Here is a 13402-nt window from a genome sequence, read left to right as displayed (position 1 = left end):
ATTGCTTTAAATATATGCATTAAAATAAAAAGAGAATTAACAAAAAAAACAACATTTTAAATGTTAAATTCAACCATTCAATATTCTGCCGCCACTGATATACTTCAATAGTTTCTCGTCTGTCTATCAGTGTCTCTAGAAAACTTTTTTTATTTTGAGTCGATATTTGCTGAAAATACAACGAATGAAAGTTTATCTCCAAACTCTACTCACACTGATCCGCCTGGTTGGTGTTGATCTTGTAGTCCTTGATGGTGCAGGCCAGACTGAAGAGCTGGATCATCCAGCACTGGTTGGGGATCAGCGAGTTGATGTAACCGCAGGCCAGGATCTAGAAAAGAGAAGAACAACAACCTCAGTCCGACGTCTCCGACCATCGTGGTCGTCGTCTCCACTCACAGACAGGATGTTCTTCATGGTGATGACGAAGATGTTGTAGGCGATCAGGAAGTCCCAGTAGTGCAGGATCTTCTTGATGGGCTTGAGCAGCAGCTCGCCGCCGAACAGCAGGAAGTAGAAGCAGGCCACCAGGTAACCCATGCAGAAGACGCTGATGCGCGTCGTCCCCGTGATGAAGATGATGGTGAGGACGAACCAGAAGAGGTAGCTGAACATGATGACCTTCAGCATGTCCAGGTACGACCTGAGAAGGACAAACTATTTTTTTACATCAAGCTATTGTTGAAATCATGTTGCGAACCAGAGGTGGCGACATAAACGACACAATATATTATAGATATAGATATATTATGATACTGTAGTAACAAGTATATATGAGTAGTATTGTCGAGTACTTGACTCTGGTGTTGTAGTATTTACAGACCACATGACTCTTGATGAAGTTGTAACTGCTTTCATTTGTTTTCAAACAAAAATATGTCCAAACATCAGCTTTAAAAGCTGCTGGAGTCACTGTATCCTCTCGTCCTCAGTCATCGATGGGATCTCGCGGAATTCCATTGTTCCTTTAGTTGCAGAGGACATAAAAAACTGTTGCCATCTAGTGGCCCGAAGTTCAATTGCAACACAAAAATGAACGCTGTGAATATTTGCATGTTAATTGTAAATTTTAAAATTAGAAGATTAATATAAAGGTTGAATTAGTTGTTATTATTAAATAATTAAATTAAAAAATATATTGAAAATTATATATTTGTACACAGAGTTCATTTTTTTTTCTAGATTCAATATAAAAATCTTTGAGTCACAAGACAATACCAAAAAAAGGGCAGATTTATTCGACCACATTTTTTGGCTTTGCGTCAAATGATTGGCTGAAAACTTTTATGATAAATATTATTGAATCTGTTATTTATTTCATAAAAATGAATTCAACATTTAAAAATTATTGAACTCAATTTTTTTTTAACGTTTTACCTAAAATTTTTCTATTTCCACTACAACTTTATACATGTTGAGTTGTAAAAAGAAATAACCAAAAAAAAAACACTTGTCTCCCATTTATTAAAAATCCTGGTGATGACTGAGGACGAGAGGATACAGTTAACACAAAAAAAGTGTCGCAATTTATCACAGTATTTATTGAATAGACACGAGCTATGGAAGGTGTCTGGCAAGATGTCCGTCAAGGTGGAGGCCTCGGGTCCGAGCCAGAGACGCGTCTAATAGTGGACCCGAGAGAAGGATTGGATGAACCCAAAAAAGTGTCCCGGTTCACGTCGGACTCACAGGATCTGGTCCCGGCAGCGCTCACGGTGGACTCTTGCTCCTCTGATCCGGACATTCATCACACTTAGCGTCGGGACAGCAGGTTCTGATCAATGCTGAGGGAACCGGAGCTGAAACCCGAGCCCCTGTCGCTCACGTGCGCCGATGTTTGTGTGCGTTCTCTAAAAGCCTGTTGTGAGTCCGAACATGTCAACAACATGCGACGGGCTGAGAGCTGATGAAGTGGGCCCCGGAGTGGCTCGGGATCGCTCGGCGGTCCGGAACATGTGCGCGAGCGTCCGTCTTCATCAGCGCAGAAAATACCTTTTCCGTACTTGAAAGCTATTTATCGAGTTAGAGTCGAGGGCGAGAGCGTCTGAGTCGCACTGACGGACAGAGTGTTTTTGCGGATTATGGATTTCCCTCCTCCTCCCTGCATCCGTAATTCGATCCTGGGGGGAAACGATGGAATAAGTGCAGCGCCGCCCGCGGACAGACGGGCCGTGGAGATGCTGGACGAGGCCGTGTTGATGGACACAGAGTGCGTTAATAAAAGACTTGTCCACTTTGTGCATCAAAACAGTGGAATGTGAAGAGCGAGGGGATCGATGGCTGCGGACAGGTCGGGATGCTATCACCGTCTTCTTCGGCTTCGGCCTCGGACGTTTGTCCTCGCGTGACTCACGCATGTTCGCCGCTGCCTTGAAGACGAAAAGGTTCGAATCCCGCCGAGAGTAAACCTGTGTCCTTCCTGATGATGATCTAGAAAATGATTCTATGATCACCAGAAGTTACGAGTGTGTCAAGAGGTCGCTCACTTCTGTGGTCTCCCCGAGTTACGCATATTTACACATTTTTTACACTCAATACTATACATTTAAATATATTGTTGCAGCTGCCATTAGGAAAAACTCACTTAAAACCTGTTACAAACTGATTTATTTTTAATTGAATCTGCAACACAACCACGGAATTTATAGGGAGGCATCAACAAAACATTGAAATTCCCATGATGCCTTTCTACAACTGCTCTACTTAAGGGACGTCTGATTGGTCGCCACGATACTGGAATTAACGTCTATCTTCCTATGTTAAAAGGGATCGACGGCTGTGATTGGTTGGCTGGGCGGCAAAGCATTACGGAAGCTGTACAGGGGGTCACCGTTACCGAGTGGGCTGAATGCAACACTGAACAAAGAAAACGCGAAATAAACGCAACACAAATATACAAATATATTATTATATTTATATATTAATATATATATTAAAATATACTGTTGCTCCTAAGCTTTGGAACGATCTTCCTCTCTTTGTGTTTGATGATCTACTGACTCCTTTAAGAAACATCTTAAGACGTTTTTATTTGTTCAGGCTTTTCCTTGATTTTCTGGAACTCCTGTAGTGTTATCAGTTTTATCTTGATCTTTAAAGTATATACTTTATTGAATATTGTTTTGATTGTTTAAGCGCTTTGTGACCCTGGTCTAGAAAAGCGTTATATAAATAAAAATTACTTACTTACAAATATTAAAAACACAATGCATAGACAACAGAAATGTAACACAATACACAGCAAAACACGAGGCGAATACAACAATAACGCAACACAACAATAACGCAACACAACACAACCCGGCTGCTCCAGAAATGTAACACAATACAAGGAAAAGACCACACAATGCAAACACAACCCCAAGCAGCCAACCCATGAATGCAACACAGAACAAATGCAACGGAAAAATAACACAAAATAAAAAACGAGAACAAAATGCAAAGACAACAGAAATATCACACAATACAAAGCATAAACGCAACAGACAAAGCAAAAATGTAATACCAAGAAAATACAACACGAGGCAAATACAAAAAAAATGCAACACAACACAAAGAAAACGCAACAGAACCCAAATGTAACACAATACAAGGAAAATACCACACAACACAAACACAACCCAAAGCAGCCAACCCATGAATGCAACACAGAAAAAAGCAAACGCAAAATAAACGCAACACAAATATAACACAAGACAAAGAAAACACAATGCAAAGACAACAGACATTTAACACAATAAACAGCATAAACACAACAGACACAACTAAAATGTAACAACAAGAAAATACAACACAAGGCTTATTAACAACTAAAAAGCAACACAGCACAGAGAAAATGCAACAGATGTAACACAATACAAAGCAAGCACACCACAAACGCAACAAAAATGTTACACAAAACAGAGAAAACGTAACACAACAGGAAGACAACACAAATGTAACACAATACAAATCATCCACCTCAAATACAACAGAAAGCACACACAACATGGACCCTACACAAATGTAACTACACAAAGAAAACACAAAGTTTTCCCTCAACCTAAAGTTCTAACCCCTGAAAGATGAGGACAAACAATTCATGAAAATCTGTCAATTGAAGTACAATTTTCGTATCTTTGTAAAAAGGAAAATGGCTTTAAAAAAACCCGCCGTGAAGCACCTGAACGCACCATCAGTCGGTCCGTTCTCAGGTCTATATATTCTGGACCAGTGTTACGTTCATGGATCTGGAACGAGGTGTTTGCTGAGCGAGAGCGTTAGTTTCTCAGCGCCGCCCGACCGTGGATCTCTACGGTTACACGCTCGTCCGCCAAGTACAACAGTCGTCTCAGAGACGTTGAAGAAACGCGAGAATATACGTCTTTAGAGGTTTTTACCAACATAAGCGATGACTCGTCACATCATTTGTCACCAACGGAGGTTCTCAGACTTTCTGTCGTTCTCACACCAAAGTGGAATTTCAACCACAGAACCGTTCTTTGAAGCTTTGACCTTCACTCTATGAATATATTAGGGGTTTAGGAAAAAATATTTTTCAGGATACTGTCAACAGCACTGTATCCATTTTTTATTTACAATTAATCAATGAATTCAACAAATTTTATTGAGTTTGTTCCTTTTTGGAGTTGCAATTAAACTCCCGGCCACTAGATGGCAGCAGACATTACGTCCTACGCTGCTAAAGGAACATTGAAATCCCGGGGATGACTGAGGACGAGAGGATACAGTGACTCCAGCAGCGTTTAAAGCTGATGTTTTGACATATTTTGGTTTGAAAACAAATGAAAGCAGTTACAACTTTGTCAAGAGTCATGTGATCTGTAAATTACTGAGACAATTTCAGGTTGAAATAATTTTTAAAAATCGCTCTACACGTCATTTTAGCTGAGAGTCGAACAGGTAAAGGGTCGACTAAAAATAAGCTTCATTTTATTTTAATATTCCAACATGTAGTAGTAGTAATTGTGTAAGTTAATACCAATTAAAATGCAAATATTCATGGTGTTTGTTCATTTTTATGTTGCAATTACATTTCCGGCCACTAGATGGCAGCTAAAGCAACCATGAAATCCCGCCAGATCCCGGCGATGACTGAGGATGAGAGGATACAGTGACTCCAGCAGCTTTTAAAGCTGATGTTTGGACATATTTTGGTTTGAAAACAAATTAAATCAGTTACGACTTAATCGAGAGTCATGTGGTCTGTAAATACTACAACACCAGAGTCAAGTGCTTGACAATACTACACATATATCCTTGTTACTACAGTATCACTATATATAAAAATATTTATCGTGATATGTATAATATCGCCAGATTATTAAAAAATAAAAAATATATCTACAATAGATAAAGGTATAATATTCATTGATCGACCATTTTGACTCTCCACTAACTGTAGACCCCCAAAACATACTTTTGTAGAAGGACATAAGACATGGCAGGAAGTTGTACAGTTCAGTATTTAGGATAAGTGTACGAGAAGCTATTTTAAAGTATCTTCTAGTCGGGATGGTGTCAGTCTAACTGGGGGGAGGCCCCGGGGCAGACCTGGACACATGCTGACATGATTATATTTTATGTCAGGTTTTAAAGGAGAGGGAAGTGTAAGTCTTTTTCATTTAAATACAAGTTAGTGTCTGGATAATGCATTTAAAATCGAGTTACTTGGACTCACCTGCAGTGGATGAAGTCCGGGACAGGGTTGTGGACGCTGAAGGAGGCAGCGTCCAGGTCTCTGCAGATCTCCACGTTGTCTCCGGCCATGAGGCGAACGGCCGCCTTGTTCTCGTCGTCGAAGACCTGACGCTGCATGGAGGCGCAGAGCAGCAGCATGAAGTCGTCTGAGGGAGAGAGTTTTAGTGTTCAGGGGTTTTAGCTGCTGTGCTGGGACTAGAAACATCCCTGGACTGAAACTAAACTAGTACTTCTTTATGAGTGCGACTCAAACAACACTGAACACTTTCAGACTCACTTTCTAACTCGATAAACACTCACTTACTTATCTCACTCCCACTCAGAAAACTCATCTCTGTAAATATGCACGTTAAGTGGACGGAAAACTATGTTCATTTTCTCATTGTACTGAAAAGCACAATTTTATTTTGTACCACGTGCAGGTGAATCTGGTCTTTGCTTAGCATAAGTACTGAGGGTTAGCATTAGCGGTGTGTATTAGCAGGAATCTGCTGCTACGATACGTATCACGATACAGGGTCAACAATAAGGTTTATTGAGATATATTCTGATACTGTAGCAACAAGTATATATGTGTAGTATTGTCGAGTACTTGACTCTGGTGTTGTAGTATTTACAGACCACATGACTCTTGACGAAGTCGTAACTGCTTTCATTTGTTTTCAAACCAAAATATGTCAAAAAATCAACTTTAAAAGCAGCTGGAGTCACTGTATCCTCTCGTCCTCAGTCTTTACCAGGGATTTAATTATTCCTTTAACTGCGAAGGACGTAATGAAGTTTAATTTCAACACAAAAATTAACAAATGCTGTGAATGTTTGCATGTAAATTGTAAAAAAAATAGTTTTTTATTTAGTGCTATTGCATATCGATAGTGTCTTGGAAAAGAAATACCACAATATTTGAGGGTATCGATATTTTCTTTCAACCCAAACTTTTTGTAACCTGCGGCCATTTTTATTCATAAATAGAATTTCATGATTTCATTTCAATCATTTAAAACTACATTTTCTTAATTATATATTCAAATGTTTTAATGTTGCTATAATAGTTACAACAAGAATTATTTTAGATTGTTTTTTTTTCAAAGTATTATAATCAAATTCCAATAATAAAAATATATATTTATATATTAAAAATAAATCTAAATATAACATTCTTTAATTCAATACAAAAATTAGATTATTGTTCATCATTATTTTGACCTATAAAGTCTAATATATATATAGAAACAGTTATTTTTTATATTGATACTGTATTGTGAAAATATTATCATAATATTCAAGTGTCTCCACAAAGAACCATGAAGCTGAAATATCTGAAACATAAGATAAATGTTCAAACATACAGTTGCACAGGAAAATATCATTTTAATTTGTTAAAAACAGGAAGTCGCACGTACAGATGAGGAAGTAGGGATTGGGTCGGGACAGGAAGTCGGGCACGTAGAGCCACTTGACCACGTTGGAGTCCACGGAGGAGTTGGGAAACCTCCAGGGATAATCTGAAAGAGAAGAGACGCTGAAGTCTCGCCGCCTCACATCACATCAGGCCCGTCATCAACCAACGCGAGGATCGTCGGTTCCGTAACGCGATTTAGACGCTTTGTGCCAGGAGTAAGTGAGGTTTCCATGGCAACCAAACACATCGCTAAGGCAAACAGCGGAAACAGTTAGCTGATCGATGGACGGCGCAATCGAATTAGCGGCATGTCAGCGACATCCATCAAACCGTGAAGCAACAAACCCGGTCGTTCGGTAGATTCTCGGCGTCCGGTCCGACCCGTGGGTCTCGGGGAAGAACGGTACCTTTGCAGGCGGCGGGCGGGATCCCGATGCAGACGAAGTACTGGAAGGTCAGCATGCAGGCCAGGAAGCAGCAGTACTTGGGCCAGATCTCGGCGATGGCTTTCCTCCGCCGCCGGTACATGACGGCGATCAGCGCCAGGCCGTGCAACATGGCGTAGAAGTCCATCCTCTGACCGATGACGTTGACCCCGAGGAGCAGGCAGGTCTGGGGGTCACGGAGGAGGAGGTGAAGAAGAACCCATGGGAACCCCAACAATCCAAGAACCTACCTCCAGACCAAACTTGTAGAAGAAGTAGTTGATGAAGTACTTGATGAAGCAGACGATGCCGAGGTCCAGGTGCTCGCGCGTGATGTCGTGGAAGATGATCCTGGCAGCAGGGGGCGCCAGTTTGTTCCGGAGTCGGAAGTATTGCTGGTGCCGGTAGATGGTCACCTCGAACCCCAGCAGGGCCAACATCACCAGGTTGTTCTGGAGGTAACAGACGAGAACATAGATAGATGATAATCACTTCCTGTCTGCTTTTATTTTGTGATTCTGCTTCCTGTTTTCTGAAAGTGGGCGGAGCTTTCAAGTTAAAGTGGAGTAGAACGAGAAGGATGTAGTATAACAGTGTCCATAACCATTTTTTAGTTTTTAAAACATTTTTTTTTTTTATATTTATAGCATCAATTATTCTTTTTTTAAATATTTAAATTCCAATCATTAAAAAAAAAGTTATATTAGTTAAAAATGAAATAAAAACAAAAAACTGGAAGACTTATGTATTCAATATAAAGTGACACCATTTGTAAAAATGTTCGATTATTAAGATTCAATTATTTTTAAAAAAAAGAAAGAAATTAAATTCAAAAGTAATTTTAATAATCTGTTTAATGTTAAAATGTTTAATAAATAAATGAAAAATATAATATTTATTTTTACATCTTTTTTTTTTAACTTTTAATTTTTTTTAAAACAGAAATGAAAAACAAAAGTAGTTGTTGTTCATTTTGTTAAAAAAAAAAGAAGAATTTTCTTTCTTTTTTTACACATAGAGTTTGATATTGTTATTCCAATAATAATAATTTAAAAAAAAATGTAAATTAAATACTGTAAATTAAAAAAAATGTTAATAACGTAAAATAATAAATACATTTTTTTTTTAAAATTAAAATATTTAAATAAAAAACAGAAATTAAATACAAAATTAGTCGTTTTAGTTTTGTTTCATAAATAAATTTAAAAAATATATTTTTTATAATTTTTGTTACACATAGCGTTTGATATTGTTTTTACAATAATAATTTAAAAAAAACATTTTGTAAACTGAAAAAGATGTTTTTTTTAATAAAATCCCACAAATTAAAAACTAAAATGAATTTGTGGTTTTTTAAATCATTTGAAAAAATACATACATTTATGTGCAACAATTAAAGAAATATAAATAATAAATTCCATATATATTTTGCTTCACTAGTACCACCGACAAAAAGAGTGACTCAACTGAAAATATAAGTTAAATAAAGTTTCCTGTGAGTATAAAAAGTATTTGTGCATCAATCCACCGACATGTGTTCCTTTGTTTGCTGCAGACGCTTGTGTTTGTGACGCGTGTTGACAGATTGATTTCTACTTCCTGCCTCTTGTTTGTTCCAGTGACACGAAGATCGTGGAGCGTTTGTTCCTGTCTTGTCGTGTGAGGCGCAAACATCTGCTCACCCTGATGTAGCCCAGCAGGTCCTCGGACTTCCTCAGGCCCACCCAGTTGGCCGGGTCCACGGCGTCTTTGTACAGCAGAGAGTCGTCCATCTCTTGGCTCAGCTCGCTCTCGTAACCGTCTGGCTGTGGAGACGAGAAGATCAATCTGAGCGACGCTGACGGACGAAGTAGTAACACCTCGACACTGTACTTGACCGACTCTGAGGAGCTTTTTTTTCACCACGTTATTTTTAATCTGCTACATTCAATGTTCTAGACTCAACAGAAGCGTCAGTAGATGGATTTGAATGTCATTCACTGAGACAATGTCACGTTTAATTCATTTAAAAATCGCACTTCACGTCATTTTCTAGCTCTGCTAAATGTAATATATCATTTTCTAGCTTTGCTAAATGTAGCATATCATTTTCTAGCTATGCTAAATGTAGCATATCATTTTCTAGCTTTGCTAAATGTAATATATCATTTTCTAGCTTTGCTAAATGTAATATATCATTTTCTAGCTTTGCTAAATTTAGCATATCATTTTCTAGCTTTGCTAAATGTAATATATCATTTTCTAGCTTTGCTAAATTTAGCATATCATTTTCTAGCTATGCTAAATGTAGCATATCATTTTCTAGCTTTGCTAAATGTAATATATCATTTTCTAGCTTTGCTAAATGTAATATATCATTTTCTAGCTTTGCTAAATTTAGCATATCAGTTTCTAGCTTTGCTAAATGTAATATATCATTTTCTAGCTTTGCTAAATTTAGCATATCATTTTCTAGCTATGCTAAATGTAGCATATCATTTTCTAGCTTTGCTAAATGTAATATATCATTTTCTAGCTTTGCTAAATGTAATATATCATTTTCTAGGTTTGCTAAATTTAGCATATCATTTTCTAGCTTTGCTAAATGTAATATATCATTTTCTAGCTTTGCTAAATTTAGCATATCATTTTCTAGCTATGCTAAATGTAGCATATCATTTTCTAGCTATGCTGAATGTAGTATATCACTTTTTTAGCTATGCTAAATGTAGAATATCATTTTCTAGCTAAACTAAATGTAGCATATCATTTTTTAGCTATGACGAATGTAGTATATAATTTTATAGCTCTGCTAAATGTAGCATATCATTTTCTAGCTATGCTAAATGTAGCATATCATTTTATAGCTATGCTAAATGTAGCAAATCATTTGTTAGCTATGCTAAATGTAGAATATCATTTTCTAGTTAAGCTAAAAGTAGCATATCATTTTTTAGCTATGCTGAATGTAGCATATTATTTTCTAGCTCTGCTAAATGTAGCATATCATTTTCTAGCTATGATAAACATAGCATATCATTTTCTAGCTCTGCTAAACGTAGCATATCATTTTCTGGCTATGCTAAATGTAGCATTTCATATTCGAGCTCTGCTAAGTGTAGCATATCATTTTCTAGCTATGCTTAATGTAGCATATCATTTTTTAGCTATGCTTAGTGTAGCATATCATTTTCTAGCTACGCTAAGTTTAGCATATAATTTTCTAGCTACGCTAAATATATAATTTCCTTGGATTATATAGAATTATAATGTTTCTACTACTTTAGTAAGTACATAACTGTATGAGTGTAATAAACAGTACTTCCTCCACTTCTGTGTGAAATCACAATACTCGCTATAACATCACAATCCTCCATCATTATCATTCTTTTTACTAGCATTACCACATAAAAAAAACTACTTTTTAACCGTATCGTTAAATCTTTTCTAGCTCTAATTAAAAGCAAAGGTGTCAGGAAGTGGTTCGAACCTTGGAGCAGTTCTTGGAGTAGGTGGGCGGCTTGATGGACTCCAGCTGGTACAACATCTTACACACGATGATGACGCAGGTCCAGACGGTGCAGATGCTGGAGGCCAGAGGGCGATACTGTCGGTACGGCAGCGCGAACGCCCAGCAGGCCAGGAACACGTAGTTGAAGAGCGAGACCTGCAGAGATACAGATGCTGAGCAACAAGAAGAAGAGGTCTGGACTCCTGGTGCAGGTCCAACCTCTCTGAGGGACACCATGATGATGTAACACGACACGATCTTGATGATGTGGATCTCCAGCAGCCACCAGATGAACAGCTGCAGCTTGTGGAAATACTCCAGCAGCTTGAGGAACAGGACCGTCAGACGGTCCACCACCAGGTGCCACTTGTTCTTCAGGTCTGGAGGACACAGAGACTGTAGCGTCAGAGACAACGAGTTCACAGAACCCTTAAAAACAGTTGTTGCAGTCTGGTTCTACCAAGGTTTCTGCTTTTTTGTTTACAGGTTTAAGATACTAGAAGAAGACCATCCATCCATCCATCCATCCATCCATCCATGCATCCATCCATCCATCCATCCATTCATCCACCCCTTCTCTCCATCCATCTATCCATTAAGCCCCCTTCTGTATCTCTATCCATCCATCCATCTTTCGATCCAATCCACCCCCTTCTCTCTATTTATGTATCCATCAACCCCTCCTTCTCTATCTCCATCCATCCATCCATCCATCCTTCAATCCATCAATCCACTCCCTTCTCTCCATCCATCTATCCATCAACCCCTCCTTCTCTCCATTGGTCCATCCATCCATCCATCCACTGAAGATATATCCTCAGATTGATGCACATATATGTTCTCATGTTAATCAAATGTTAATGTTAACAATATTACCTTTTTCTATTCAAACAAATATTAAAATATATTATTGTATTTACCTTCAAGACATTTGCTTTTAATGTTCACAACCTAAGGTTGAACTATATTACTTTTAACATCCTGCATTCAAATGTGTGATCAGTGTGTGTCTTGAAAGTGTGTGAACTCTGTGACCCCGAATGTTTATCTGATCCAACATTCTCAACAATTGAGCCAAGAAGACCATCTGTGTGGGTTCAGCTCTTCAGGGTGAGTCGTAAGAGATAGAGGATGAAAAAATGTTTGAAGATTTGAGATTATTTTAGTAAACATGATGAAAACATGTCTGAAGATTTGAGATTATTTTAGTAAACATGATGAAAACATGTCTGAAGATTTGAGAAGTACTGAGTAAACATGATGAAAACATGTCTGTAGATTTGAGAAGTAGTGAGTAAAGAGGCATCTGCTCAGAAAGGTATTTGCTCAGAGTCACATCTATGTTGGTTCAGATGATCTCTGTTCCATTAAAATGTTGAAGACCCAGAAGTTATGTATTTTATAGACGAATGCGATCATTTATAGTGGTGGCAGTGATGTGGAGAAGAAGAGAAAACAGACTCAAAACATGTAACGAGGAAAATAACAGCCGGAAAGATCTGGTGAAGGCACCAGGATTAACGGAGTCTGGACCGAACGCTCGAACTTCTGGTTTCTATGAATAATCTGCATTTCTGTTAACTTTGTGTCTTGACTTTTGTAATTTTTCTTGAGGTCTTTCATGGTTTACTTTATAATCATGTTTGCTTTGAATAAATTCACTGTTTAAATCTACAATTCACTCTTCCTTGGATCGAATGACTGCACTGAACTCAACAGAGAAGAAGCAGAAGAATGACTTCTTCAACACCATCCATCTATCCATCTCCATCCACCCCCCCTTCTCTCATCCATCCATCCCCTTTCTCTCTCTCTCCCTCCATCCATCCATCCATCCATTTTCTAACTCTATATCCATCCATCCCCTTTCTCTCTCTCCACCATCTTGCCATCTCCATCCACCCCCCCTTCTCTCATCCATCCATCCATTTTCTAACTCTATATCCATCCATCCCCTTTCTCTCTCTCCATCCATCTTGCCATCTCCATCCACCCCCCCTTCTCTCATCCATCCATCCCCTTTCTCTCTCTCTCCCTCCATCCATCCATCCATCCATCCATTTTCTAACTCTATATCCATCCATCCCCTTTCTCTCTCTCCATCCATCTATCCATCTCCATCCACCCGCCCTTCTCTCATCCATCCATCCTCTTTCTCTCTCTCTCCCTCGATCCATCCATCCATCCATTTTCTCTCTCTATATCCATCCATCCCCTTTCTCTCTCTCCATCCATCTATCCATCTCCATCCACCCACCCTTCTCTCCATCCATCCATCCACCCCTTTTCTCTCTCTCCATCCACCCCACCCTCCACCCCCTCTATATCCATCCATCCATCCATCCATTCCTCCCTCCAACACCCATCCATCCATCCATCTACCCA

At 38.6% G+C, this 13402-nt stretch overlaps 1 protein-coding gene across 2 annotated transcripts in view; it reads right to left on the bottom strand.

Annotated features, from left to right (window-relative positions):
- Window positions 1-13402, bottom strand: part of piezo2b (piezo-type mechanosensitive ion channel component 2b) — a 117104-nt gene that overhangs the window by 27736 nt on the left and 75966 nt on the right. For both annotated transcript variants that reach the window (XM_087810878.1, XM_087810877.1), the window contains 9 exons: window positions 11237-11397; window positions 10997-11173; window positions 9210-9332; window positions 7779-7979; window positions 7510-7714; window positions 7104-7205; window positions 5681-5846; window positions 400-643; window positions 214-331 (listed from right to left, as the gene is read on the bottom strand). In XM_087810878.1, the coding sequence (XP_087667004.1) occupies window positions 214-331; window positions 400-643; window positions 5681-5846; window positions 7104-7205; window positions 7510-7714; window positions 7779-7979; window positions 9210-9332; window positions 10997-11173; window positions 11237-11397 (1497 nt within the window). The remainder of the gene's footprint in view (window positions 1-213; window positions 332-399; window positions 644-5680; window positions 5847-7103; window positions 7206-7509; window positions 7715-7778; window positions 7980-9209; window positions 9333-10996; window positions 11174-11236; window positions 11398-13402) is intronic.

This window comes from Callionymus lyra, chromosome 16 (genome assembly GCF_982586985.1).
Source record: "Callionymus lyra chromosome 16, fCalLyr1.hap1.1, whole genome shotgun sequence".
Classification (NCBI taxonomy): Eukaryota; Metazoa; Chordata; class Actinopteri; order Syngnathiformes; family Callionymidae; genus Callionymus; species Callionymus lyra.
Note: the sequence above shows the minus strand (reverse complement) of the source record. Positions and strands in the feature narration are given on the sequence as shown.